At 47.1% G+C, this 27,832-nt stretch overlaps 1 protein-coding gene across 1 annotated transcript in view; it reads left to right on the top strand.

The window, feature by feature from the left end:
* The window catches only part of ZNF423 (zinc finger protein 423), a 332,667-nt gene that overhangs the window by 192,673 nt on the left and 112,162 nt on the right, over positions 1-27,832 (top strand). Inside the window, exon 5 of the mRNA XM_032323398.1 lies at positions 5,349-5,433. Within this exon, the coding sequence (XP_032179289.1) occupies positions 5,349-5,433 (85 nt within the window). The remainder of the gene's footprint in view (positions 1-5,348; positions 5,434-27,832) is intronic.

Genomic DNA, 27,832 nt, shown 5'->3' with positions numbered 1-27,832 from the left:
CCGGCTGGGTCGGTGTGGGTGGACTGGGGGAGTCTGCGGGCCCTGGAGCCTGGTGGGCGGGGTTACAATGAAACTCCCTCTTCCGGGACCCAGTAGGGTTTTGATCTCTCCGGGCCTCTGTCCTCACCTGTAAAGCCAGAGGGTAAGGGTGATAATGGTAGTCACATGTAGCGACAGGGTCTGTCTCCGGGGCTGACATCACCGGGGAGGCACAGGGGGGCCCTTCTGGGTTTTTAGCGAGCGTCTGATTGATGGATGACTGTGACTGGCCAGTGCCGGTGCCTCGTCTGGGGCTGAGTGTCGAGACTGTGCGACCACAGTGTCTGGCCCTGAGCTTGAATGGAGACAAGGAGTGCGGGGCACACAGGAAACATCACTTGCTGTCTCTCCTGCTTATGGTCACAGCTGACGCTTACCGAGGGACAAGGACGTGCCGAGCACTTTCCGTCTACACTACAACACTCCCTTTTCTGGTGAAGAAACGGAGGCACAGAACAGCTGGCCATTATTGGCCCCCAGCTTTCAAGAGGCAGAGAAGGGACGTGAACCCAGGGAGTGTGGGGCCACAGCTGAGTGAGTTCTTGACCCACGTTCTGCCTGGCTCTGGACCCCATCCTGGTGGCAGGCTGGGGTGGGGTCCGGCTTGGTCACTCCCTTCTCGTTCAGACTGTGGGGTAGTGTGGCAGGGCTGGGGCCCCGTATGCCCTCCTCCCAGGTGCACCCCAGCCCTGCCTTCCCCCACCAGCCCCACAGTGCGGGGGCTCCTGCTAGCCACGGGGCTGCTCCTAAGCCTGCCCTTCTCCAGGCGCTGCCCTGGATTCTGCATCAAGGACCCCTTCATGAAGCCTCCACTGTGTGGGCAAAGGCTCGTATACCATTTCCATGGCAACAACCCGGGAACTTTGCCATGACCTCTGTTTTGGCAAGGATGGTACCCAGGCCCAGAAAGGGGGAACCATCTACCCAGGGATACACAGCTCAGGGATTCAAACCTGAGGGGCCTTGTTTTCTGGGAGCCTGACAGGCCTTCCTCTCCCTGTCCCAGGCCCTGCGAGAGAGTTGGTGAGCAGACAATCACATGTAGAGGCCTGGCCAGATGGGCCATTGGTGGAAAGGAGCTAGACAAAGCACGGATCTTCCCCCAGCGGAGGCCCAGCCTCTGGGGCCTTGCCCCCTGCCTGGGCACGCCTGGGGGCAGGGGCCCAGCTGTCTGTTCGCCCGCCCCTCACTCCCCTAGGACTCACGCGTGTAAGAGCAGACTCTGGGGGCCGAGTAAGGGCTTGGGGGCTGGCAGGCTGGGACCCTCGGGAGTGTATCCATAGCAACCAGCTCTCGGAGGACTGGGTTCCCGTGGGGCTGTGGGGCCGAGGCTGCTGTCGGCTGGAGCGGGAAGCGTGGCGGTTCCCACCCTGCCCCCCACCTCCGCCCCTACTCTATTAATGGGCAGTAACGACATCAGCACAACTCTAGGCCAGTGTGGGGAGACCCCAGCCCTCCATCGACTCCCCAGGCCCTCACAGTGCCAGATACGGTGGACTGGGTGCTCTCACACAAGTCAGAGGGCTTGGCCAGACCGCACGGGCTCCCTGTCCCCTAGCCCAGGGCCGTCTGTGGTGTTCTGGGACGTACAGCTGAGAAGAGCTGCTCAGACAGCGGTTCGGGAGGCAGCTGGCCCGGGATCCAGTCCCTGTCCCCTTGCTTAGCTGGGCGGGGCTCTGGCCGAGTGGTTTGGCCTCTCTGAACTCCACTTTCTCCAACCTTAAAGTGGGGCTTGCCGAGGGACTGTGAGTCTTCAGAATGAACAGAGCCTGCACACAGTAGGTGCACAGTAGATGTGAGCTGTCATCACAACCATGGAAATTCAGCGCCTGGGGGCTGTCAGTTCCTGTCTCTCCCTCTCTTCTTGCCTCTGCTGGTCTCAAGCATGTTCTCCCTCTGCCCTGGACTCCTCTCTGAGGTTGCTGGGGGCCAGGCAGCGGAAGGCGCCCCCGGGCTCAGCTTTGGTTCTCCTAGGCTGCGCTCTGGGGAAGGAGCTTGAGACAGAAGAGGGGCTTTGAATGCCAAGTTCTCGCTCTGTATAATTATGTCTCTGGTCCGTGCTGAAGCTCCAGAGACGGAGGGGGTCTCTGGGGATAGAGAAGGGGCAGACAGACCAAGAGGAGGCATTGCGGTGAGGGTGGGGTCTGGCCAGTGTTGCAGCAGGAGGGAGAGAGAGTGAGAGGGTCCTCACCTGCTTGTCCCTGAACTCCTGTTCCACCAACAGGGAGGTCCAGATGGCCCTGGCCAGGTGTCTGCGGCTTGGGCACCCCTGGCTTTTCGGGCAAGGCCGGCAGGGCTGTCCTTGTGGGCCTCTGGAAATAATACACGTGCTTAGTGAGTTTTGGTGCTGGTGACCCTGTTGTGTGTGGCTGAGCGTGGATGCCTGTGTGTGCAAGTGCTTACCTGGATCCTTGGGAGTCTGCACCTGGGTCCAGAGGGGCGTGTCTGGGAGGGGTCTGCGCGTGCGCTTGTGCGGCCATGGGCACACCTGTGCGTGATGGATGTCGCTCTCGGGGGTCCAGTGAGGGAACTGAAGGCATTTGTGTCTCAGGAGGAGTTAGTTTGTATACATCAACATGTGTGAGCCTGTGGTCGTGAGGACGCCCCCAGTGCTCTGCAGGTGTTGTACCTGCGTGTCTGTGTTACAGGCAGCAGGCTGCTGTGTGTGGGAGGGGGCGGGGGGGTCTTGTGTGTTGACAGTGAGTTGAGGCAAGGGAGTGTACATATGTGCGCTTGTGTGTGCGTGTGTGTCCTTGTGGGCACATCCATACCACTTTCATGCAGGCTGTGCGTGTGCGTGTGTGTGTGTGTGTGTGTGAGTGACCACGGGCTCTTGTGGTCAGCAATGTCCCCTCCCTCGGGAATCCCCTGGACTCTTTCTCCATGCTCGGGAGAGCGTCTCATCCTGCCTGGCCCCTGGTGATTTTTTTTTTTTTTTTTTAAAACCAAGCACAGCAACCCACGTCGTTTACCTGCTCGTAGGAGGAACAGCTCAAATCCCCTTGATCATGGGCCGTCTCCCGCGCTGGTCTGGAGTAGCGAGCCATGGCTCTGTACGATCTCCACACACTTCTGCCCGAGCAGAACCATGGAAGGGCGTCATGACCTTCCTTGTGCAGCCGGCCTGCTCTGGGCTTCCTTGGTGTGGAGATGCCTGGGGTGTGTCGTTCTCCCTCACCCCTCCCTACCCCCCCCTTCCTTCCTTCATAAGGGGGTGGGGCACATATATGGGAAGGAATGAATGATTTTGACAGTGGAGAGACCCAAGATCATTGCCCTCCATGAGCACGGATGTGGAGTTGAACTGTACGGGGGGCTTCAGGCCTGTGTCCCTGAGAAGACCTCAGTCCCCGCTGTCTCCTCTGTCTCCTTGTGCGGCCACAATCCCCAGCCCCGTCCTGCCCCCCCACCCCAGCCTCATGCTATTCTTCCCGGGGCATTTCCAGGCTAAATGCCTGCTTCTTGGCCACTCTTCTGCAACACTGGGGGAAGGGCCCCAGTCTTATCAGAGTGGGTCCTGGAGCCTGAGTGGGTATGCTGCCTCTGGAAACGAAGCTCCCGGCACCAGCTAAGACTGTCATTTCTTCACTCATGTGTTCGACCAGCATTTGCTCAGCACCAACAACAATTGTAATAACGTTAAGTCATCATGAGACACTCCCCCTGGTCCTATGCCCTGTGCCTGGTGCTGAGGATCCAGCGTATAGAAGTCAGCTTTGGTTCTGCTCCTTCCTTCCGTCCTAGTAGAGTGCTCTGCAACATAGTATTTGCAACTTTGCTCCTTTGTTCAACAAATGTTTCCCCAGCATAAGTCTCTGCTGGCTGTGGGACCTCACAGGTGGACGAAACACAGCCTGGGCTTCTGGGCACTCACGGTGTAGTGGAGGGGATGTGTGTGCAAACAAGTCAATTAACCATGACAGATTCATGTGCTGAGGGACTGGATGCTTTAAACAGAAGCTTGGGGCCCTGGGGAGCCCCTGGGTGGGAAGAGGAGGCTTCTCTAGCAGAGGTAGCATTTGAACGGAGTCCTCGAGGATGGAAAGGGTATACTCTGAGTGGAAGACCCTAAGTGGGCAACGGCCTGGAGGTGGGACCCTCGAGGGGACCTGCAGATATGGTTGGAGTCACCCTGGGACCTGAGACAACTGAGCCCCCTGGTGGTTCGTCCTGGCTGCATCATGGAGGGTTGGGCCTGAGTGTTCAGCCAAGAACTCTGAAGTCCTGCTCCCTCTTCCAGGGGTGGAGGGAGGCTCCGTGGTCCCGGATCTGAGGTGGTCTTCAAAAAGCTTGGATATTTTGGATCCCAGGGCCACCCCGTGCCCTTCATAAAGACTCAAAGCCACTCACCTTCCCCTACACAGGCAATACTGCCCCTGTCCACAAGGACCTGCTTTCACCGTCACCCAGCCTGGCGTAGCTGTTGAGAATGAGCTCCGCTCTTTGGAATGGGACTTCAAGAAGTTCTGAAGCTTCCAATGATCTCCATTTTCCCGCTCCCACCCCCTCGAGGCAGCTGGTCTCAGCTTCCTGTGTGTGGAAGTGAGCTGTGGGTCTTGTGTGCCTAGGGCAGATGAGGAATCCCTCAGTTGCTTCTAAGTACCAAGATTGGCAGGAACAGTATCCCCTGCTCAGCCACAGGGTCCTTAGGGCTGGTAAAGAGAGACAGTAGTTGGATGGGTGGAAAGATAGATGTATGGTTGGAGAGGAGGATGAGTGGGTGGATCGTTAGAGTGAGGATCGGTGGATGGATGTAGGGGAAGACAGGCAGGTGTTGGGTAGATGGAGGGTGAATGGATGAATTGGTGGATGGGTAGGTGTGTATGTAGACGGATAATAAGCTAGGTGGATGAATTGATGAGTAGACAGATGTGTGTGTGTGTGTGTGTGTGTGTGTGTGTGTGTGTAGTTGGATAGGTGGGTAGATAGTGGGTAGGTAGATGGATGGATGGATGGATGGATGGATAGCTGGGGGTTGCATAGATGGGTTTGCTCCAAGTGGGGCAGCCTCTCCTGACTTCCTTTCCATGGTCATACTGTGTGCTCTCACCTTGGGATGGTGAGTCCCATCATGGCCATCTCCCCAGACCTAACAGAGGAGCAGCTCCCTTAGAATGTAGCTCAGTCCCCTTCCCCAGGCTGGAGAGCTGAACTCAGAGGCCGGTGGGAAGAGAATGACTTGGAGACACCTGAGAGGGGACCACAAGCCGTTCTGAAAATTCTTGAGCTAGGACCTGCAGGCACTTTTTGCTTTATGCTCTTTTCTAGCTCCTAACTATCTAATTCCTTTCTTTTTGGCTTCCAAACAGAAAAAGACGTACCAGTGCATCAAGTGCCAGATGACCTTTGAGAACGAGAGAGAGATCCAAATCCACGTTGCCAACCACATGATTGGTAAGAGAACGTTTCCGCCCACCCGTGCTGGGACCACTTGTCGGGGTTTGAAATCTGTGGTTGCGATCATCATTTCACTGCTTTTAGGGCAAAAGATGGAGTCACAGCTGCTGTTTCGGAGACATTTCGAATGGGAGTAAAATGTGAGAGAGCTGGAGGATTTTCTCCATCCAGCCTTCCCGTCGCAGCTTCACTCACATTACAATCAAACTTTTGACAGTCTCTTCCATTTCCCAGCATAAATTTCCCTCCATTTCTGAAACGAAGTGCTTTCCAGTTGTCAAGCACTCAGGGGCAATTATGCCTCAATTCCGTATGTCATGACATTGAATCGATTTAACCGCTCGCGTTTCCCCGCTAAACGTGATGAATTCCTCAGGCACGTTGTCAAAACAGAGTGCTTACAAAGTTATTTCAGTACTTTTCCTATTCCTCTTCAAGTGGTTTTTGGACTTTGGAAAATTCAGCCTTTCCGGGGAGGGAGTGGGGGTGTCTTTCAAAGCGCCGTCGTGTTCCCTCTTGGCCTGAGGTTCGGAGGGGAGGCGTGAGCTCTTCCGTGCCTTCCGTGGATGGGTGTGGTCTCCCTGGCCACTGGAGATGCCCTCCATGCAAGAGGGGGGCCCTGCTGAGCTTTCGGTGAGCGTGCAGGCTTGGCCCGGGGAAGTGCAGGACTTGGCCGTGAGGGCTTTGGGAGTTTCTGGAATCCTGGGCCTCTGGGGGAAGTGTGGTTGCTTCTCCAAGATCTCTGCAGTCTGAGCAGGAAGTTTTCAGGTGTGGGTTGAGCATCTTGACCCTTGGCTTCCTCTAGTATCACTCCATTTTAGTCTGAAAAAGAGCCATGCCGACAGAATACTGTTCTGGAAAACCCTTAACCGCGTACATTCGAAGAGATCCATTCACCGTGCAGCTTGGTGAATTCTCACGAACCGAGCACACCTGTGTAACCAACAGCCCAGAGAGGAAACAGAGCATGTCCGCATCCCAGAAGCCCCTCCTGGCCCCTCCAGACCCTCCCACCCCCCTGCACAATGACATGTTGCCACCGTCCCTATGTCGAACAGCATAGGGCTTTTTGGGTCCATTTTGCACTTGGTCTCATTCAGGTTCGTGCCCATAGTTTGGATGTTGCCCCTTCTCCCGGGTGTGTGCTCTTCTGTCCTGTGACACTTCACCATTCGTCTTGTCTGTCCAACTCCTGATGGGCTTCTCCATCATTTCCGTGTTGGAGTTGTTTCAGATCGTGCGCTGCTCTGGGCATTCTCGTGTGTGGGTTTTGGCGAGCACGTGCACGCGGTTTGAATGGGAAGATTGGTGGGGCTGGAACTGGCGGGTCTCAGGACACTAGTAGGTTCACCTTCAGTAGATACAGACGGACAGATTTCCGAGGCACTTGTGTGAAATCACCATCCCACCGGCAATGCAGGAGAATTGCTCCACATCTATGCCCGTGTCCACATTCTCTGCAAAAGGAGAGATTACTAAGGCCCTTATTCAGTGAAATTGTGCTTAGGGTGAGGATGGTGCCCTCCCCTCCCAGGGCAGCCTTGGCACTTGCAGCGGGTCTGGGTGTCCAGTGTCCCCCTGACTCAAGAGAGGTTCCCCTCGAGGTACGGACCCCCACTGTGTGCGGGATGGGGCTTGGCCGGTGGGGAGGGGCCCCGGGGAGCTGAGGAGGGGCAGGGAAGACCCCAGGAGTTCAGCTTGACAGGGAGATTGGTGGCTTTTTAATTTCTTCTGTTTGAAAGCCCCCTGCTGAAGTAGAAGAAGGAAACTATCCTGTCAGTCACCGGCTGCTGAGAGTGCTTTCATGGGAGTGTCAAGGAGGTAAAGATGAAGATATCTAAAAATGTTTGCTTTTGGAGCAGGTGTTAATGCGTGTGCATGTTTGTAAGCACGAAGGGCGAGAGCCTAGCTAATTGGACCATAGTGATTTCAAAGGTGCTTCCACCTCCCCCCTTCTACCTTTCCTTCTGCGCAGAGCCTGGAAGCCGTGTGTCCTCAGGTGGAAGGGTTGCTCCTACCTAGAGAGGTGGGCTGGGCAACGGGATGGGGAAGGGGGCTGGGGGGGCATCCGGGGCTTGGGGCGAGCAGAGTGCCGAACCCCCGAGGGAGGCAGTCCTGGCTGGGGGCTGGGCAGGGCCCCTCACCTGAGCCTGCTCAGCAGTGCCATGAGCTGACCTGGTTCCTGGGGAGCAGGCAGCAAGGAGCTGCTGGTCTCAGAGCCCGAGCTTCTGAATAAGATGTTTACGTGATTGCAGAAAGTGTCACCATGCTGTATCTCTGCATGGTGCCCACCCTGCGAGGCCTGGGCTGGGGACCCATGTGAGCCGTGCCTTGGGTGGCAGGGTGAGATCTCTTGCCCTAACCTGCCCTCCCCACCTGCTGGCCCTGCCCTGGCCTCATTGAGGCCATTCATCAAAGAACAGTGAGCACCTCTTGCATGCAGAGCGCTGGGGTGGTCTCAGCTAATCAAGGGAGAAAGTGACCCGGTCCCCACCCTCAGAGACCTCACAGCACCCCGTAGGAGACAACCATGGCACACACATCGTGCCAGGAAGGGAGGTGTCCCTGGGTGAGGGCGCTGAGCCCTGCCACACGCCAGGGACCCATGCAGGTGCCCTCCTGCATCTCATCAGGGAGTTTCAGTGATGCTTCCAAGTTCTTCCAGAGACAAAGTAGTAGAAGCAGGGTCTGGGTAAGGCTGGGCTCTCTCCATTGTGTGTGGCTCCCCCCCAGGGTCAGTGGCGAGTAGGACCCTGTGCTGCCTGCAGGGGAAGCTGATGGCGTCTGGCATCCAGGTATGCGCAGTGCCGGGTGGTTGATGTTCCTGGAACGAGACCGCTGGATCCAAGGAGGTCTACCAGAAAGGCCTGAGTGTTGAAGGCAGAAGAGTTTCCTCTGTGGCAGGCCCAGCACTGGCAGAGGGGGCAGCTTGGACAAGGAAGGCGGGTCACCAGAGAACAACGGCCTCGGAGGGCTCAGCAGAAGGAGGTCCTCGGAGGATACGCTGGTAGCCAGAGGACTCGGGGTGCAGGGTCTGTGGGAGGACTCTGGGGTGAGCCAGGCTCAGAGGCAGGAGCAGAGGAGGGAGTTTGAGGGCTGGAGGAGTCTGACCTCATTGGGATCGAGGCCTCTCACGTGGGAGCATCGTGGGCAGTGAGGGTGGGGAGGTAGCTTGTGGCCAGGCCACAGAGGGCCTTGAATGCCAGGTTAAGGGGTTTGGGTTTAGACTCGACCCTGCAGGCTGGGTTCCAAATCTGGAGGTCCCTTGACTGGTATTTTATTAGGCTTTTCTTGATTAACCAGAAGATAAAGCAGCCAGGGCCCTGAGTTCCCCTACGGCGCCGGTGACGGGAGCGCGGCAGCAGCTGGGACTGTGTGTTCCCAGGCACCACAGTCCCCACCCATCCCTACTGTATTCTGGGCGCTGCTTTGCTCATTTATGCCCCCTGCCTGGTCCCTGTGGGCACCTGGATGTGCAACCTTGGACTTAGGCACTAGGGAGCCATTGAAGGTTTAGGAGCAGAGTACAGCCTGGATGTAGCTGAGTGCTTGAGGGAGATGAATCTGGCAGCAGTGTTGAGGCAGAAGATGATGAAAGGGAACAGAGACCTGCCTGGCCTGGTCCAGAGGTGAGGGGATGAGGCCAGGAGAGAAGAGAGGAGGGAGGAGAGAGAACCGGTACCTGGTTTGTGCAGTGTGCCTACTTGGCCCTGGAGGCTTGGGGAGGGTTGTGTGTGGGAGGGGGGCGATGGTGGGGGCAGGAATGGAATACTAGTGAGCCCAAGAGCCCCAGCTGGGGCTGACTCTGAAGTCCCAGTAAGACTGTTGGGGCCCAGTGTCCCTGTGGACAGCTTCCCCTGCTAAAAAGCCCGAGCCCAGAGTGGATGCCTGCAGCTGGTGGGGGCAAAAGCCGCCCTTAGCAGCACCAGGGGGACTTGGCGAGTAGAAGCGGCACCGTTCAGCTTGACGGCCTTCTCATAAACATGGGGCACGGGGGGGGGGTCTGAGGCAGACCTCCCCAGGGACCCAGACTGCTGGAGACCTCCCCTGAGGGATGCTAAACTGGCCCTTTTATAGCGGGGGGCCTCGTTGTGGCTTTCCAGCCTCCAGACCCTGGGAGTTAGGGTGACTCAGGGATGCGTCTCCTTGGGAACATTTTCCCAGCACCCTCTCCTGACTGCTGCTGGCCAGGGAGTGATTTGGAGCCCATAGAAAGGCAAGGGTTTTTTGGAAACCTTTTTAGCGGCAGGGTCGCCTTTGAAATCCCCCCTCCTCACAGGGAACAAGGCTGCCTTCTCCGGGCTACCCCCAGCTTTTGAAATGGTTTTAGACACCCCCTCCCCCAGCAGGCACATCAAAAAACGTGGAGTGGGCCCCATTCTGGGGCCTCCCACAGGGCTGACCTGGCCCTGCCCGGCTGCCCTTGCCCACATCTGGAGGGATGGCCCCCTTCGCCCCCCAAAATGGCTCTGCATGAGGCCTGCCTTGGGCTTCCTGTGGCCTGGCCCAGAGGCAGGGCCCCCTTCCAGTGGCTGGAGCAGGGGTCGTGCCTTCTCCTGCGTGTTGAACACGTGGGCACAGAGCGTGCCCAGCCCCCCTAGGGCACCCGAGACCTCAGACCCCAAAGAAGCAGATCAGCCCTTTTCTCAACTGCTCGTGGACGTTCCTGCCAGGCGTGGCTGGATAAGGGGTCTGAGAACTTGTCCTTGAAATAACGAACTTGCTCTGACCCAGGTCGGCCCTGAGGGAGTGACTCAGCCTCTGGGCCCTGGCGTCTTTACCCAGGGCTTCACGGGCCCCTGGGGGGAGCGCCGAGGAGGGTCAGGGCTGGGAAGGGACAGTCCTCAGAGAACCTCGACAGGAACGTTCACCCTCTATGTCCTTGGAAAGTGGCTGAGGACTCTCTGGCGGGGAGCCAGCCAGGCCAGAGTCAGCCTCGGCCCAGTGGGGCATTAGGGATTCTGGGGATGTTGTTTTCCTGGTCACATCGGCCCCATTCCCTGGGTGCCTCTGAAGGCCAAGCTCTGTTGTCGGGGGTGAAAAAATCAGGGGCATCTGGAAGATAAGCTTCTTCCACCTCCTGCCCCCACACGGGCTGGGCTGGTGGTCCTTGTCTGTCCTTTCCTCCCTAGCCGTTCCCTCGCTGTGGCAGGATGGGCGGTGGTCATGTGGAGGGCATGTGTGTGTGTGTGTGTGTGTGTGTGTGTGTGTAGCTTCTGTCTTCTAAGGCTTTAAGAAGCACATCCCTAGAGGTGCAGCAAGCCCCCTTGCTGTCTGGGTCCCCACTCTTTCTGCAGCTGCTTCCATGCCCAGGACCCGTGCTGAAGGCCTGGCCTGCAGCATTTGAGAGGGGAGGGAAGGTCTGGTGTGGAAATCTGTGTCTCGCCCTCCCACCGGGAAAATAGAAACCGCCTCAGCTGTAACTGAAGAGGAAAACCCGTGAGAAGGACAAGGAGAAGGGGTTTCTGCGTACTCTCTGCCGCGAACACGTGTTGCCACACAGGGCTGTGTGAGGCCCTTCTGTGGAGCTCTGATTCAGAGGATGCCAGACCTGAAACATCCGTGCACTCGTAAGACGTGATGAAAACATCTCCCTCTCCCCCTGGAGATTACATTTCATGTTCTGGAACTGCTTTGTCAGAATAGCAAGCCTGGACAGACAGCATAGCATCCCATTCTTTTCATATATTTTTTTATTTTATTTTTTGTCCAAAATCCCCTTAGCAGCTCCCAAGGGTGAGAAGAGTCCATTCCCCTGACTTTGAACCTCATCGGCTGGTTTGAGGAAGTGGTTGATCAAGCACTTTGGTTTATGAAGGACCCGTCAGTTCCGGATTTTAAGATAGTAGAAATGGTCTGGTTCTCATAGATTTCTTCTCCTCCTCCTCCTCCTCTTTCTTCTTCTTGAGGGAGAAAGACCTCTGTAGGGGGAGTTTCCTCTAATAATAACCTCTGTTCAGTAAACATGAGTGAGATCCTTGGGGGGATCTCAACGAGGAACCTCTCCTCTCATCCAGTTGGGGAGGTAATAACCCCAGAGGACAAGTTCTCTGTAATGTCACAAGCGTGAGATAAGCTCAAAGGAGAGGTGTGTTACCGAGTCTGGGCATCCAGGAAAACTTCCTGGAGGAGAGACACCTAAGAAGATGGGACGTAAGGTGGAAGGGGCATTGCAGGCAGAGAACAGCAGAAGCCAGTTCATAGAGAAGAGGCCCATGTAGTATGAGGAGGAAATCACAGACCAAGCAATGTCGCTTCAGGAAAAATCTCAAGGCAGGAGGTGGGCGGGTCGTAGAGACAGTACAGTGTGGTCGGTGAGAGATGAGGGTGTTGTTTAGGAGGGTGTGGGTTTGAGAAACCTTTAAAAGGCAAAACCAGCAGGGGTGGCAAAATTGAATGCACGTGGGCAGGGAAGAAGTTAGGAATGACTTCAGGGTCTCAGGGGATCAAGTTTTGGGGTGACAGGTAGATGACACAGTGCCCGAGGAAGAGCTAGCTGTTGCGGGGCTGGCAAAGATGACCCTAGCCATGACCTTACAGGTGAGGCTGACTGAGTACTGGGCAGGGTCAATGGACTCAGATGGAGGAATGAGTTGGGGGGCCCGGGGGAGACCAGCAGTGTCCCGTCGACTTGCCAGGTTCCAGGCTGGGAAGGAAGGATGGGAGGCAGGAGCTGGAGGGGTCTGAGGGTCCCAGGGAGCTTTTGTTTTTTAAGGAGGGGACACCAGAGTCTATTTCCAGGCTACGGGGAGGGCCTCAGTGGGGAGAGGAGGAGGAAGAGGGAGAGGAGCTCGCAAAAGTGCCAGTCCTGGAGAGGCGGAGACTGGGGCCCCAGTAGCTCTTGTGTTCAGCCCGCCCACAGGCATGGCCTTCCCTTCTTGCTTTTCGTTGCCATGGACATGGTGGCGTGTACTGTGGGACGGACTTTCCCGAGTGCCCTTTATGGTCATTTGGCTGCCTGGGAGCCGTGGGTGCTTGGGCAGCATCCCTTGCGTCTGCTTCTGGCTGAGCCTAACTGGAGTTGAGGACAGAAAACAAAGGTCCCGTGGTCCATGGTGGCCCCGGGGCTTGGCCCCCCTCTGCCCTGGGCTTCTAGCGATTTGCAGAACCTCACATTGGACACCCCTCCTCATGTGTCTCTGGGGTCCAATGAGGAGGAAAGGGGAGACCTCCACTCCCAGGGAAGTTTGGGGTGGCCCTCACGGGCCAATGAGTCTCACAGGTCCCTCCTGCTCTGGCTTCCAGCTCGTCTGCCTGGGGAGGGGAGGTGGAGAGAGAAGGGGGGTGGTTCCTCAGAGGTACGCAGGCGCACTGCGAGCCTGAGTTGGAGTAAGAGTTCAGCATCACTGATTGGGAGCCTTTTCTAAACAGACTTCTTCTTCTTTTTTTTTTTTTTTTTAAAGATTTTCTTTCTTTATTTGACAGAGAGAGAGAGATCATAAGTAGGCAGAGAGGCAGCCAGAGGGGTAGGGGGAAGCAGGCTCCCCGCAGAGCAGAGAACCAGAAGCGGGGCTCTATCCCAGGACCCTAGGATCATGACCTGAGCCGAAGGCAGGTCACCTAGGTGCCCTCTAAACAAAGACCTCTTAAGGAAGTGACTGATTTAGTTCATTCAGTAGAGCTTTTTTAAAAAATTTTTTATTTAAATTCAATATAGTTCACATCTAGTGTCTTACTAGTTTTGGGGTAGAATTCAGTGATTCATCAGTTGCATATAATACCCAGTGCTCATGACATCAAGTGCCCTCCTTAATGTCCATTACCCAATTACCTCATCTCCCCGCCCTCCAGTAGAGTTTTATTGAGCACCAACTGTTTGCTCCATCTGCTGTAGCTATGAATATTAATGAGAAAGAGAATATGCAGGAGGGCCCACACATGCACACTCAGAATGTAGAGCTCTATAGTCAGCCACAGTGGTTAAGAACACTTCCAGCTCCTGGTCGTGTCACTTTGTGGCTGACCAAGTTATCTGTCTCTGTCTGGTTCAGCTCCTCCTCTATAATATAATCCCGTGCTAATGGTACACAGCCATTTAAGGAGGACTCGTCCAGTGCCAAGTCAGATCCAGGTCATACTGACTATCACATAGAAAGGAGAATTATCAGTTCATATAACTGAAAAGTCCCAGGATTCCTTGGGTAAGAGGCTTCAGGCATGGCTGGATCCAGGGGTTCCAGCAAAGTCATCTCTCTCTCTTCTGCCTCTCAGCTCTGCCTCCTCTTTGTTGCCTTCTTTCCCTGGTGCATGATGACAACCAGCCGCTCTTGGTCCAGCAGTCCCAGCAGAGAGGGACATGTGCTTCCTCATCAGTGGGAAAGATCTCAGGACCAAGTCTCGCTGTCTCGGGAGGGTCCTGAAGCTACCTGTGAATTAGTTCCTGTAGCCAGGGAGATGGAGTAGTTGAATATTCAGATTAGCACCACTTGCCCTTCCGGAGTGCTGGGGTGGGTCGTTGTCAACCCACTTTCGCCCTAAAATGGGAGTAGGGAGGGTATTCTTGAAAATCAAGGAGGTACCTATTTCCACAAGAACGGGGATGCACAGAGAGGGTCCTACCCCTGCTTTTGAGGGGAGCTGATTAGAGCATTTAATGAACTAAAAAATGTATGAAAATCACCCAGCACACTGCCTGGCACATGTGAGTTTTCTGTCCATGGTAGCTGTTAACATTAATATTATTAATATTATTAATATTATTATTAGTCCCTGTGTCAGGGACTAGTTAAAGATAATGCTTAAGATAATGAGGACGATACTAGAAACCTTGTTTCGAGAGGATAAACAGCCCTTTTGAGGTCATACTAAGCCTGCATCCCAAGTGCCAGTCTATGACAGCTCAGAGGGTGCTGCTGCGGGCTTCCTGGAAGAGGAAGACTTGTCCTCCGCCTTTGTCAAGCTCTAAGGGGGTCTGCCTGCAGGATAGATCCAGAGAGTAGCTCCAATCAGGACGATTGATTCATTTACTCCTTTTTTTCATTCTGAACTGTTTTTCTTCCTTGCGCTCCATGTACATGCCAGGCACTAAGCACGGATGTCGCGGCAAAACAAAATCCCCCGATCCTGGAGCTAGTGGGGGGCAGGTGGGTGTCAAACAAGCAAACAGATGAGAAATCCTGACCCCTTCTTGGATATGCCATCAGGCGCCGTCCAGCCTGGAGCAGCACCTGAAAACTCAAGCAGTCACTCTTTTGGTCTTTTTCTGAATTTTATGCGGACCGCCCACAGAGGGTCACTTTGCCAGCAGAGGCCCATACCCGCAGCAGCTGGGGGATGTCCCCAGCTAAGGTCTTGCCTTCCCCCCTCCTAAGGCACTGCCCCACCTGTGGTGTCTGTGGTCCCTGCCATCCCCTTCCTGGCCCTCTGGCCGCTCTCCTCCAATCTTCCTATTCCATCTCAGTGCCCACCCTGCCTTTTCTGGGCCACAGCCCCTGGGTGGCTCCAGACGCCTGTGTCCCAAGCCTTCCCTCCTTGGGTGTCCGGAATTCACAAATAAAACCACAGAGTGGCTAGTTAAATTTGAATTCCAAATAAAGAACATGTAATTTTTTAGTTTGAGTGTGTCTCCAATATTGCATGGGAGATACATATAATAAAAAATTATTTACTTATTTGAAATTTAAATTTAACTGACCGTACTTTGTTTTACCTGGCTGCCCTATTCTCTCCCCACAGTTCCCATGCCTCCAGCACCTTAGCTTGGGGAACAATGGTGCTCCCACCCATCTTTCCTTCTTTTATTTTATTTATTTTTTATTTTTTCTTTCTTTCCTTCTTTTAAAGCTCTTTGTGGTCCTTTATTCCTCCTTACATTTTTTAAAAAAGATTTTATTTATTTATTTGACAGAGAGAGATCACAAGTAGGCAGAGAGGCAAGCGGGGGGCGGGGGTTGTGGGAAGCAGGCTCCCTGCTGAGCAGAGACCCGGATGCGGGCCTCGATCCCAGGACCCTGAGATCATGACCTGAGCTGAAGGCAGAGGCTTAATCTGCTGAGCCACCCAGGCACCACATATTTTTTTTTAACTTAAAAGTATTCAACTTTTTATTTTGAGGGGATCGTGGGTTCTCATGGAGTTCACAGATAGATTCTCTGTACTTGTTACTCAGTTTCCCCCGAGGCTAATAGTTCACAAAATGCCAGTATGGTATCACAAGGATGAAACTGGCATGGACGCATTCAGGCTATGGAACATTTCCATTACCACCAGCATCCTTCATGCTGTCTTAGCCACTTCTATTCTGCCCCAGCTCCTGTGTTAACCCTGGAAATTGTGCATCTGTTATCCATTTCTATAGTTCTGTCATTTCAAGAATGCTACATAAACGGAGTCCTGCATAAGTTTTCATTGTTTTGGGGATAAATGCCCAGGTGTGCTGCTGCTGGGTCTGTAATGCTTGTGCGTATGACTTTTAAAGAAACCGCCACACTGTTTCCTAGAGCAGCTGTGCCTTTTTACATTCTTACCAGCAAGGTCAAGTTTCTCTATGTTGAGAGACATCAAATTTCTTCACATCCTTTGCCAGCATTAGGTTTGTCACTATTTTATATTTTAGCAATCTGATAGGTGTGTAGTAATATCTTACTGTCTTTTAATTTACATTTTCCTAATGACTAATGATATTGAACGTGTTTTCATGGGCTTATTTGCCATCTGTTTGTCCTCATGTATGAAATGGGTTTTCATATCTTTTGCTTATTTTCGAATTGGATTGCTTGCTTTTTTTACCGTTGAGGGTTTTTTTTTTTTTTTTTTTTTTTAAAGTTTATTTATTTATTTATTTGACAGTGAGAGAGAGAGAGAGAGTGAGCGAGAACACAAGCAGGGGGAGTGGAAGAGGGAGAAGCTGGCTTCCCGCTGAGCAAGGAGCCTGATGTGGGGCTCGATCCAGGACTTTGGGATTATGACCAAAGCCAAAAGCAAACTCTTAACAACTGAGCCACTCACGCAGCCCTTACTGTTGGGTTTTGAGAGTTCTTTATATAGTCTAGATACTAGTCCTTTGTTGGTTACACGGTTTGCATAAATTTCTTCTCAGTCTTTTCATCTTAACAGACTCCTTAACACATTATTTTGCAAAGTGATTAAAATTTGAGGAGGTCAGTTTATCAATTTTTCCTTTTATGGCTCATGACTTTGATGCCCAGTTTAAGAACACCTTTTCTAACCCTAGATCCCAAAGATTTTTTTTTTTGACTACTTTTTTCCAAAAAAATTTTATGATTTTATATTTCACCGCTGCTGCTTCTCCTACAAATGTCCAGTTGCTCTTCCATCATTTGTTAAAAACACTATAATTCCACCACTGAGTTGTTTTTGCCAAATACCAGCTAGGCATATTTGTGTGGCTCTATTTCTGGGTTCCATTGATCTGTGTGTCTATCCCTCTGTCAGTATGACACAGTCTCCATTACTGTAGCTATATGCAGCAGAGGGAGAGGGAGAGAGAAACGCAAGCAGACTCCTCACAGAGCATGGAGCCTGTGCAGGGCTTGATCTCATGACCTTGAGATCATGACCTGAGCCGAAACCAAGAGTCAGAAGCCTGACCAACTACATCATCCAGGTGCCCCTCTTCCTATCATTTTAATAAGAATTGTATAAACCTGCATATTGATTGGGGGAGAAGTGATATCTAATATGTCAAGGCTTCTAATCCATGAACATGGTATATCTTTCAGTGTACTTAGATCTTTGATCACCTTTCTAAAATATTATTTATTTATTTATTCATTCATTCAATTACTTATTTATTATTTTTATTAACATATAATGTCTTATTTACCCCAGGGATACAGGTCTGTGACTCATCAGGCTTACACATTTCACAGCCATCACCATATCATATACCCTTCCCAATGTCCATAACCCAACCACCCTCTCCATACCCCCCTACCCCCAGTAAACCTCAGTTTGTTTTGTGAGATTGAGAGTCTCTTATGGTTTGTCTCCCTCTTGATCCCATCCTGTTTCATTTTTCCTTCCCTAACCCCCAATCCCCCAACTTTGCCTCTCAAATTCCTCATATCAGGGTGACCATATGATAATTGTCTTTTACTGATTGACTTATTTCGCTCAGCTTGATACCCTCTAGTTCCATCTATGTAGTTGCAAATGGCAAGATTTTATTTCTTTTGATGGCTGCATAGTATTCCACTGTATGTATGTACATTGTGTGTATGTATATATACACACAATGTATATATATACCACATCTTCTTTATCCATTCATCTGTTGATGGAGACGATTCTGGCAGCAAATTATGGTTCTTTCCATAGTTTGGCTATTGTGGGCATTGCTGCTATAACCATTCAGGTGCATGTGCCCCTTTGAATCACTATATTTGTATCTTTAGGGTAAATACCCCGTAGTGCAATTGCTGGGTCATAGGGTAGCTCTATCTTCAAAATTTTGAGGAACCTCCATGTTCTTTTCCAGAGTGGCTGCACCAGCTTGCATTCCCACCAACAGTGTAGGAGGGTTCTCCTTCCTCCGCATCCTCACCGACAACTGTTGTTTCCTGACTGGTTAATTTTAGCCATTCTGACTGGTGTGAGATGGTATCTCATTGTGGTTTTGATTTGTATTTCCCTGATGGCGAGTGATGTGGAGCACTTTTTCATGTGTCTCTGCCATCTGGATGTCTTCTTTGCAGAAATGTCTGTTCATGTCCTCTGCCCATTTCTTGATTGGATTATTTATTCTTTGGGTGTTGAGTTTGATAAGTTCTGTATAGATTTTGGATACTAGCCCTTTATCTGATATGTCATTTGCAAATATCTTCTCCCATTCTGTCAGTGGTCTTTTGGTTTTGTTCACTGTTTCTTTTGCTGTGCAAAAGCTTTTATCTTGATGGAGTCCCAATAGTTCATTTTTGCCCTTGCTTCCCTTGCCTTTGGCGATGTTTCTAGGGAGAAGTTGCTGCCTGTGTTCTCCTTAAGGATTTTGATGGATTCTTGTCTCACATTGAGGTTTTTCATCCATTTTGAGTCTATTTTTGTTTGTGGTGTAAGGAAATGGTCCAGTTTCATTCTTCTGCATGTGGCTGAATCCCATTTCTTAAAAAGACTGTCTTTTTTCCATTGGACATTCTTTGTCAAAGATTGACAAAGATTTGTCAAAGATTAGTTGACCATAGAGTTGAGGGTCTATTTCTGGGCTCTCTATTCTGTTCTATTGATCTATGTGTCTGTTTTTGTGTCAGTACCATACTGTCTTGATGATTACAGCTTTGTAATAGAGCTTGAAGTCTGGAATTGTGATGTCACCAAGCTTTGGCTTTCTTTTTCAACATTCCTCTGGCTATTTGTGGTCTTTTCTGGTTCCATATAAATTTTCGGATTATTTATTCCATTTTGTTGAAAAAAATTGATGGTATTTTGATAGGGATTGCATTAAACATGTAGACTGCTTTAGGTAGCATAGATATTTTCACAACATTTGTTCTTCCAATCTATGAGCATGGAACATTTTTCCATTTCTTTGTGTCTTCCTTAATTTCTTTCATGAGTACTTGATAGTTTTCTGAATACAGATTATTTGCCTCTTTGGATAGGTTTATTCCTTTGTATCTTATGGTTTTGGTTACAATTGTAAATGGGATCGACTCCTTAATTTCTCTTTCTTCTGTTTTGCTGTTGGTGTATAGAAATTCAACTGATTTCTGTGCATTTATTTTATATCCTGACACTTTACTGAATTCCTGTATGAGTTCTAGCAGTTTTAGAGTAGAGTCTTTTGGGTTTTCAACATAAAGTATCATATCATCTGCAAAGAGTGAGATTTGGCTTCTTTTTTGCTGATTTGGAAGCTATTTATTTATTTATTTATTTACTTATTGTTGTTGTCTGATTACTGGGGCTGGAACTTCTAGTACTATGTTGAATAGCAGTGGTGATAATGGACATCCTTGCCATGTTCCTGACCTTCGGGGAAAAGCTCTCAGGCTTTCCCCATTGAGAATGATATTCGCTGTGGGTTTTTCATAGATGGCTTTGATGTTATTGAGGTATATACCCTCTATCCCTACACTTTGAAGCGTTTTGATCAAGAAAGGATGCTGTACTTTGTCAAATGCTTTTTCAGCATCTATTGAGAGTATCATATGGTTCTTGTTCTTTCTTATATTAATGTTTTGTGTCACACTGGTTGATTTACAGATGTTGAACCAGCCTTGCAGCCCAGGAATAAATCCCACTTAGTCTTGGTGAATAATCCTTTTAATGTACAGTTGGATCCTATTGGCTAGTATTTGGTGAGAATTTTCGCATCTGTGTTCATCAAGGATATTGGTTTGTAATTCTCCTTTGTCTGGTTTTGGGATAAAGGTAATGCTGGCCCCATAAAATGAGTTTGGAGGTTTTCCTTCCATTTCTAGTTTTTAGAACAGTTTCAGGACAATAGGTATTAATTCTTCTTTAAATGTTTGGTAGAATTCCCCTGGGAAGCCGTCTGGCCCTTGGCTCTTGTTTTTTTTTTTTTTTTTTGGAGATTTTTGATGACTGCTTCCATCTCCTTACTGGTTATGGGTCTGTTCAGGTTTTCTATTTCTTCCTGGTTCAGTTGTGGTAGTTTATATATCTCTAGCAATGCATCCATTTCTTCCAGATTGTCAAATTTGCTGGCTTATAGTTGCACATAATATGTTTTTATAATTGTTTGCATTTCTTTGGTGTTGGTTGTGATCGCTCCTCTTTCATTCATGATTTTATTTATTTGGGTCCTTTCTGTTTTCTTTTTGATAAGTGTGGTTAGGGGTTTATCAATCTTATTAATTCTTTCAAAGAACCAACTCCTAGCTTTGATGATTTGTTCTATTGTTTTTTTGGCTTCTATTTCATTGATTTCTGCTCTGCCCTTTATTATTTCTCTTCTGCTGGGTTTTGGGTTTCTTTGCTGTTCTTTCTCCATCTCCTTTAGGTGTAGCATTTGGTTGCGTACTGGAGACCTTTCTTGTTTCTTGAGAAAGGCTTGTATTGCTATATACTTTCTTCTCAGGACTGCCTTTTCTGTGTCCCACAGATTTTGAACAGTTCTGTTTTCATTTTCTTTTGTTTCCATGAATTTTTAAAATTCTTCTTTAATTTCCTGGTTGACCCATTCATTCTTTAGTAGGATGCTCTTTAGCCTCCAGGTATTTGATTTCTTTCCAACTCTCCTCTTGTGATTGAGTTCTAGCTTCAGAGCATTGTGGTCTGAAAATATGCAGGGATGCAGGGAATGATCCCAATCTTTTGGTACCAGTTGTGACCTGATTTATGACCAAGGATGTGATCTATTCTGGAGAGTGTTCCATGTGCACTAGAGAAGAATATGTATTCTGTTGCCTTAGGATGGAATGTTCTGAATATATCTGTGGTGTCCATCTTGTCGAGTGTGTCATTTAAGGTCTTTATTTCCTTGTTGATCTTTTGCTTGGATGATCTGTCCATTTCAGTGAGAGGGGTGTTAAAGTCGCCTACTATTATTGTATTTTTGTCAATGTGTTTCTTGGTTTTGTTGTTAATTGGTTTATATAGTTGGCTGCTCCCATGTTAGGGGCAGAGATATTTAAAATTGTTAGAACTTCTTGTTGGACAGACCCTTTGAGTATGATATAGTGTCCTTCCTCATCTCTTATTATAGTCTTTGGCTTAAAATCTAATTGATCTGATATAAGGATTGCCACCCCAGCTTTCTTTTGATGTCCATTAGCATGGTAAATTATTTTCCACCCCCTCACTTTAAATGTGGAGGTGTCTTTGGGTCTAAAATGAGTTTATCATAGACAGCAGATTGATGGGTTTTGTTTTTTAATCCATTCTGAACCCCTGTGTCTTTTGATTGGGGCATTTAACCTATTTACATTCAGGGTAACTACTGAAAGATATGAATTTAGTGCCATTGTATTGTCTGTAAGGTGACTGTTACTGAATATTGTCTCTATTCCTTTCTGGTCTACTACTTTTAGGCTCTCTCTTTGCTTAGAGGACCCCTTTCAATATTTCCTATAGGGCTGGTTGGGTATTTGCAAATTCTTTTAGTTTTTGTTTGTCCTGGAAGCTTTTTATTTCTCCTTCTATTTTTGATGATAGCCTAGCTGGATATACTATTCTTGGCTGCATGTTTTTTTTTGTTTTGTTTTGTTTTTTAATTTAGGGCTCTGAATATATCATGCCAGTTCTTTCTGGCCTGTTAGGTCTCTGTAGATAAGTCTGCTGGCAGTCTAATATTTTTACCATTGTATGTTGCAGACTTCTTGTCCAGAGCTGCTTTCAGCATTTTCTCTTTGTTACTAAAACTTGTAAGTTTTACTATTAGATGTCAGGGTGTGGATCTATTTTTATTGATTTTGAGGGGGTTTGTCTGTGCCTCCTGGATTTTGATGCTTGTTCCCTTTGCCATATTAGTGAAATTCTCAACTAAAATTCGCTCCAATATAACTTCTTCCTCCTTCTCTCTTTCTTCTTCTTCTGGAATCCCAATTATTCTAATATTGTTTCACCTTATGGTATCACTTATCTCTTGAATTTTTCCCTTGTGGTCCAGTAGTTGTTGGTGTGTCTTTTGCTCAGCTTCTTTATGTTCCATCATTTGGTCTTCTATATCACTAATTCTCTCTTCTGCCTCATTTATCCTAGCAGTAAGAGTCTCCATTTTTTATTGCACCCCATTGATAGCTTTTTAAATTTCAGCTTGATTAGACTTTAGTGCTTTTATTTCTTCAGAAAGGATTTTATTTCTCCAAAAGGCTTTCTCTAATATCTTCCATGAATTTTTTTGAGCCCAGCTAGCACCTTGAGAATTGTCATTCTGAACTCTCATTCTGACATATTACCAATGTGCATATTGATTAAGTCCTTAGCCATTGGTACTACCTCTTTTTCTTTTTTCTTTTTTTTTTGTGGTGAGCTTTTCTGCCTTGTCATTTTATCCAGAGAAGAATATATGAATGAGAGAATAAAATACTTAAAGTGTGGCAACGACCCCAGAAAAATGTACTCTAACCAAATCAGAAGAGACCTAAAACTGGGGGGAAAAGATTGGGAGAAAAAAGAAATAAAAATAAAAAATTAAGGAAAAAAATATATATATTAGACTGGCGAATAGAACAGTGCCACCAACTTGATTTTGGGTGTAATCTGCTCTCAGAAGATACTACCTCACAAGGTTTTATTAATAGAAATACATATGTATATTAGAAATAAGGGTAAACATGAAAAAGGGATGAAATATGATCGTAAAGATGAAAATTTTAAAAAAATTCTAAAAAAGGAATTGATGAGTTGGTTGGTAGAAGGAAAGAGAGGAGGTAATGTGCTCAGGCTGGAGACTAGAACAAAGCCATGTGCTAGATTTAGGGTATAATTTGATTAGAAGAAATTGTATCCCAAAATTTTAAAGAAAAATAAATCCTGTATATATACAAAAAATAAGGTTAAATAGAATGAAAGGATAACATATGAATATTACAATGAAGATTTAAAAAGTTTTTTTTTTTTATGGAAAGGTATTGTTAAGATAAACTAGGTGAAATGTTAAAAGAGGAAAGAGGAAATTTAAAAAAATAGAATAAGAAAAAAAATAAATTAAATTAACTTTGCAAGACTCAAGGATCATGGGGAAAGAGCCATGAATTCTACATGTTGCTTTCCCCTAGCTCTGGAGTTCTGCTGTTCTCCTTGACTGGTGAACTTTGTCTTGGCTGGATGTTCTTGCTGATCTTCTGGGGGAGGGACCTGTTGTAGTGATTCTCAAATGTCTTTGCCTGAGGCAGAATTGCACTGCCCTTGCCAGGGCCTAGGCTAAATAATCTGCTTGGGTTTGCTCTTGGGAGCTTTTGTTCCCTGAATGCTTTCTGTAGAGCTCTGGAGGACAGGAATGAAGATGGCGGTTTCCCAATCTCTGGACAGAGGAGCCAAGAGCTCAGGGCCCCACTCCTCAGTGCGCCCTCAGAAATGCCCTTAATCCCTCCCATCTCCTTGGTCTCTGGTTGTGCTCTATGCTCAGTCAGCCTGTGACTATTTCTATCTCTGGTGTACGGCCCCATTTGGAATCTCCAAACCCAGCAGATTCCTGGGTCTCATGCAGATCTTGTGCCACTCCTTCTGGTGGAGAAAGGAGAGAGTCTCCCAGGATCTGCCACTTGTGGGGTCCCTGCTTGAAGGGCAGTGGCCCAACTGTGTCTTGGATCATGGTTTAAGGTAACCCTGAGCTGAGAACCCCCACGTTGGCTCCATCTCTGTATCTGGCTTCCCTACCCTGATACCTGGCAGCTCTGCCACACTCAGACACCCCTGAGTTTTCTGTGACCCCTCGCATCCTGAGACCACACTGTCCCCACGAGGACTCTATCCCTGCATAGCCTCTGGAGCCATGTCCTTCAGTGGAGCAGACTTCTAAAAGTTCTGTTTTTGTGCTCTGCTGCTCCACCACTTGCCAGTAGCCGTCTCCTCGCCTCTGAGTCTATCTTCCTTTCACTTCAGATTCACTTCTCTGCATGTCCGACCTTTCAGAAAGTGGTCGATGTTCTCTTCCGAGAATTGCTGCTCTTCTTCTTTTTGATCTCCTGTTGAGTCTGTAGGTGTTCAGAATGGTTTGATAACTATCTAGCTGAAGTCCTGGGACCTGATGTCATTTCAGTCTGCTACTCCTCTGCCATCTTGGCCCTGGACCTGTGATTTCTTTTTTTCTTTTTAAGATTTATTTATTTATTTATTTGAGACAGAGAGAGAAAGAGAGGGGTGCATGGGGAGGGGCAGAGGGAGAGGGAGAGGAGAGGGAATCTCAAGCAGACTTCCTGCTGAGCATAGAGTCTGCTGTCGGGCGCCATCCCACCACACTGAGATCATGACCTGAGCCAAAATGAAGATTTGGAAGCCCAAATGAATGAACCACCCCGATGTCCCTTCTTTGATTTTTTATGGTTTATTGTGGTTTATGGCAAAGTTGTTCTGTGCATGTTTTGATAAATTTACATCTATGTATTTCAATTATTTTAGCAATTATAGATGATATTGCATTTTTAATTTTGATGTTCACATGTTCATTGCTGGTATATAGAGATGTATTTGGTTTTTGAATGTTGGTTTTATAGCCCTTGACTTTGTTTAACTCAGTTGTAGGAATTTTTATTTTTGTTTTTGTAGATTCCATTGCATTTTCTATATAGACAATCATGTCATCTGCAAATAAGGACAGTTTTATTCATTCCTTTTCTATCTATGAGCCTTTTATTTCCTTTTCTTGCTTTTTGCTCTGGTTAATACTTCCAGCACTGTGCTGAATAAGACTGGTGGCATTCTTGTCTTGTTTCAGTCTTTTATAATTATGTGTAGTAGTAGGTATTGATTTTTTGTTGATAACTCTATCAAGCTGAGGAAATACCCCTCTATTTCTTCCTTTTTTTTTTTCCAAGAATTTTTATTATGAATGAGTGCTGGATTTTGTAAATTTTTTTTTTTTTAAATAGATCTGTTTATGGGCGCCTGGGTGGCTCAGTGGGTTAAGCCACTGCCTTCGGCTCAGGTCATGATCTCAGGGTCCTGGGATCGAGTCCCGCATCGGGCTCTCTGCTCAGCAGGGAGCCTGCTTCCTCCTCTCTCTCTCTCTGCCTGCCTCTCTGCCTACTTGTGATCTCTCTCTGTCAAATAAATAAATAAAATCTTTAAAAAAAAAAATAGATCTGTTTATAAGACCACGAGATTTTTCTTCTTTATTCTGGTAATACAGTGGATTATATTGATTGAATTTTGAATATTGAAATAATCTTGTATCCTTGATATATACACCCTAAATGGCCATAGTATATAATTCTTTTTATATATTTCTAAATTTTCTTTGCTGATATTTTGCTAAATGTGTGTGTGTGTGTGTGTATGTATGTATACACATGGCCTGAATTTACAAGGGATATTGGCCTACAGTTTTCTTTTGTTTTCTCCTGTGTGTCTGGTTTTGATATTGGTCAATGTTAACTTGATCAATATTGATATTAATTCATATTAGTGGGGCTGGATGTCATGACTCCAAGATCATGACTGAGTCAAAATCATGAGTTGGGAGGTGCCTGGGTGGCTCAGTGGGTTAAATCCTCTGCCTTTGGCTCAGGTCATGATCCTGGTGTCCTGGGATTGAGCCTCGCATTGGGCTCTCTGCTCAGTGGGGAGCCTGCTTCTCCCTCTCCCTCTGCCTGCCTCTCTGCCTACTTATGATCTCTTTCTGTCAAATAAATAAATAAAATCTTTAAAAAAAAATCACGAGTCGGACATTCAACTGACTGACCCACTCAAGCGTCTCTGGTTCTTCTCTATTTTGAAAGAAATTATGTAGAATTGGTGTTTGTTCTTTAAACATTTGTTGGAATTCTCCTGTGAAATAACTTGAGTCTGGAGATTTCATTTTAGAGAGTTTTTAATTATGAATTTAATTTCCTTGACAGTTTTAGGACTGTTCAAATTGTGTATTCATGTTGGTTGAGTTGTGGTAGGTTGTGTTTTGTGAGGAATTGGTTATCTCATCTAATTTGTCAAATTTATATGTGTACAGTTTTCATAGTAATATTCTCTTTTTATTCTTTTGATGTCTGTGGGGATGACCTCCGGTTCATTTCTGATACTGGTAACTTATGCCTTCCCACTTTTTTTCTCTGTCAGTCTTGTTAGAGATATGTCAGTTTTATTGATCTTTTCCAAGAATCAACTTTTAAAAATGGATTTTCAATATTGGTTTTCTGTTTTCAGTTTCATAATTTCTGTTTTTATTTTCATTATTCCCTCCCCTCTGCTTAATTTGGGTTTATCTTGGTGTTTTTCTGCTTCTTTGAGGTGAAAGCTTAATTATTGATTTGAAACTTTTACTCTTTCTAATGTATGTAGTGCTATAAATCTCTCTCTAAGCATTGATTTAGTTGTATTCCACAAATTTTTGTGTGTTATAACTTTTTTTCACTTAATGTATTCTATTTTATAAAATATTTACTTTGTACTTGAGCTTTGGCTCATTGTTTAGACGTGTGTTACTTAGTTTTCAAGTATTTGGAGGTTTTCCTGTTTTGTTTTTTGTTTGTTCGTTATTAACTTTTAGTTTGAATCCATTGTGACTGAGAAAACACTGTGTGTGACTTCAAATATAAATTCTTTTACTTTTGTCAAGATTTGTTTTATGCCCCATGATATGGTTCGTATTGGTAGATGTTCTTTAGGCACTTGAAAAAATGCATATTCTGCCTGGGGTGATGTGTTCATTCAATGTCAATTAGACTTTGCTGGTTGATGATATTGTTGAGTTCTATGTCCCTGCTGATTTTCTCTCATTGATTGATCAAGCATGGAGTGGAAGGTGTTGAAATGTTCTATTAAACTTGTGCATGTGTCTGTTTCTTTTAGTTCTATCAGCCTTTGCCTCACATATTTTGTAGCTCTATTTTTTTTTTTTTTTGGGTGCATACACATTTAAGATTGTTATGTTTTCTTAGTTAATCAACTCCTTTATCATTATATGATGTCCTTGTCTATTTCATAATTGTTTCCTCTGAAGCCTGCTTTACCTAATATTGAGCACTTCTTCTTTCTTTTGATTATTGTTTGCAAGATATATCTTATTCCATCGTTTTACCTTTAACTTGCCTGTGTGGTTATATTTTAAGTGAATTTCTTGGATATTGAATGTAAGTGGATCATTCTCCCTTGCCTCCACAACCCCATTCTGCTAATGTCTGTTTTTTGATTTGTATATTTAGACCATTTATATTTAATGTAATTCATGATATGGTAGGGCTTAAGCCTACTATTTTATATGTTGGTTTCTTTTGGTTCTGTTTTTTAATTGTAAGTGTAATTTTTAAAAAAATTTCTGTTTTCTTTTCTCTGCCTTTCTGTGGGTTACTTGAACAGTTATAAAAACCTCATATTGGTTTATCCTTGGTGTTTATTTTTGTACATCTTTTTAAAAGATTATTTAGATATTACGTTAAGTGAACATATCAAAATATTCTGGTGTCATCATTTTACCAGTTTGAGTGAAGGATAGAAAACTTACCTTCCTTTATCCTCCTCCATTTATAATCTAATAATCTTGATATGTATTAAGAGCCATATCAAATAGTGTTAGATTTTTGCTTCAACCATAAAATTTAATTCAGAAAACTCAAAAAGGGTAGAAAAACTACTGTATTTACCATATTATTCTTATTGTGTATTTTCTTCCTAATCTTTCAAGAATCATTCTTTTATCATTTCCTTCTGTTTAGAGAAGTTCCTTCAGTCATTCTTTCAGGGCAGGTCTTGGTGACAAAGTCTTTTTAGTTTTTCTCATCTGATGATGGGATGTTGTTTTCCCCTTCATTCTTGAGGGATATTTTCACTGGATTTAGGTTCCATCTTGCCAGTTCTTCCCTTTCATACTTATGCCACTTTC

This window comes from Mustela erminea, chromosome 19, assembly GCF_009829155.1.
Source record: "Mustela erminea isolate mMusErm1 chromosome 19, mMusErm1.Pri, whole genome shotgun sequence".
Classification (NCBI taxonomy): Eukaryota; Metazoa; Chordata; class Mammalia; order Carnivora; family Mustelidae; genus Mustela; species Mustela erminea.
The sequence above is the reverse complement of the archived record's forward strand: the minus strand, read 5'-3'. Positions and strand labels throughout refer to the sequence as shown.